Source organism: Egretta garzetta, unplaced genomic scaffold (genome assembly GCF_000687185.1).
Source record: "Egretta garzetta isolate BGI_Z169 unplaced genomic scaffold, ASM68718v1 scaffold997, whole genome shotgun sequence".
Lineage (NCBI taxonomy): Eukaryota > Metazoa > Chordata > Aves > Pelecaniformes > Ardeidae > Egretta > Egretta garzetta.
In genome coordinates, this window is record NW_009260336.1 from 245902 (window position 1) to 246794 (window position 893).

General features: G+C 62.4%; 1 protein-coding gene across 1 annotated transcript in view; it reads left to right on the top strand.

The window, feature by feature from the left end:
• Window positions 1-887, top strand: part of KDM2A (lysine demethylase 2A) — a 46397-nt gene extending 45510 nt beyond the window's left edge. The window contains exon 21 of the mRNA XM_035897992.1: window positions 138-887. Coding sequence (XP_035753885.1) covers window positions 138-347 — 210 coding nt within the window. The 3' untranslated portion in view covers window positions 348-887. The remainder of the gene's footprint in view (window positions 1-137) is intronic.
• The last annotated feature ends 6 nt before the right edge of the window (window positions 888-893 follow it).

The following is an 893-nucleotide window of genomic DNA, read 5'->3' on the forward strand; positions in this document are numbered from 1 at the left end:
TATGCTGCTCTGGGTGGCCCTGCTGGACCGAGGGCGGCCTAGCTGGACTTGCCCTCCTAAAGCTGCTTCCTCCTCTCCCCCTGCCCTCCCAGCCTGACGTGGGAGCTCGGCTCTGGCTTTCACCGGGGGGGTTGCAGCTCACTCTTCCTCTTACCTCCCCCGCAGGCTGCAATAAGCTGACGGACCAGGCCTTGCTGTACCTGCGCCGCATCTCCAACGTCACTCTAATCGACCTGCGAGGTTGCAAACAGATCACCCGCAAAGCCTGTGAGCACTTCATCTCGGACCTGTCCATCAACAGCCTCTACTGCCTGTCCGATGAGAAGCTGATCCAAAAAATCAGCTAGAGACCCTCCCCGGGGCAGACTGAGGAGAAGGAAAAGAGCCCATCCCACCCCTCTCGGAGAGCCGCTCCTCCACATCCCCACCTTGCCCTCCGTGTCCTGCCGCTGCCTCCCACCTGACTCGGCAGGCAGGGCCGCTGCTGGCCTCGCTCCACCGTCCTTCCTCCTCCTCCCCCGGGACTTCTGCCGATGAAGATGTCCCGCCAGGCTGGCCAGTACCAGAGGAGGAACGGGCAAATGGCAGGGAGCCTCAGCCCGGAGGCTGGCCGCTCCCAAGGCGGAGGTTGTAATAGAGATCTCTGTGCAGAGAAATGGGGCACCCTCTTCCCCCAGCTTTTCCCCTCCTCCCCGTCGTCTCCTTGCCTTGAAACACTTGTCACTTCCCCGTTAGCACAAAGCTTTGAGGGTCAAGGTCTCTCCAAGGAAGCGGGAGCAGAGCTGGAACAAAACGTGCCCCTCTGCCTCTACCACCAGCTCGTCGCTTGCCCCGCGCTCTCGGCCCCCTTACGGTTTCCCTCGTCCGGCTGCAGGGGCTGTGATCGAACCCCC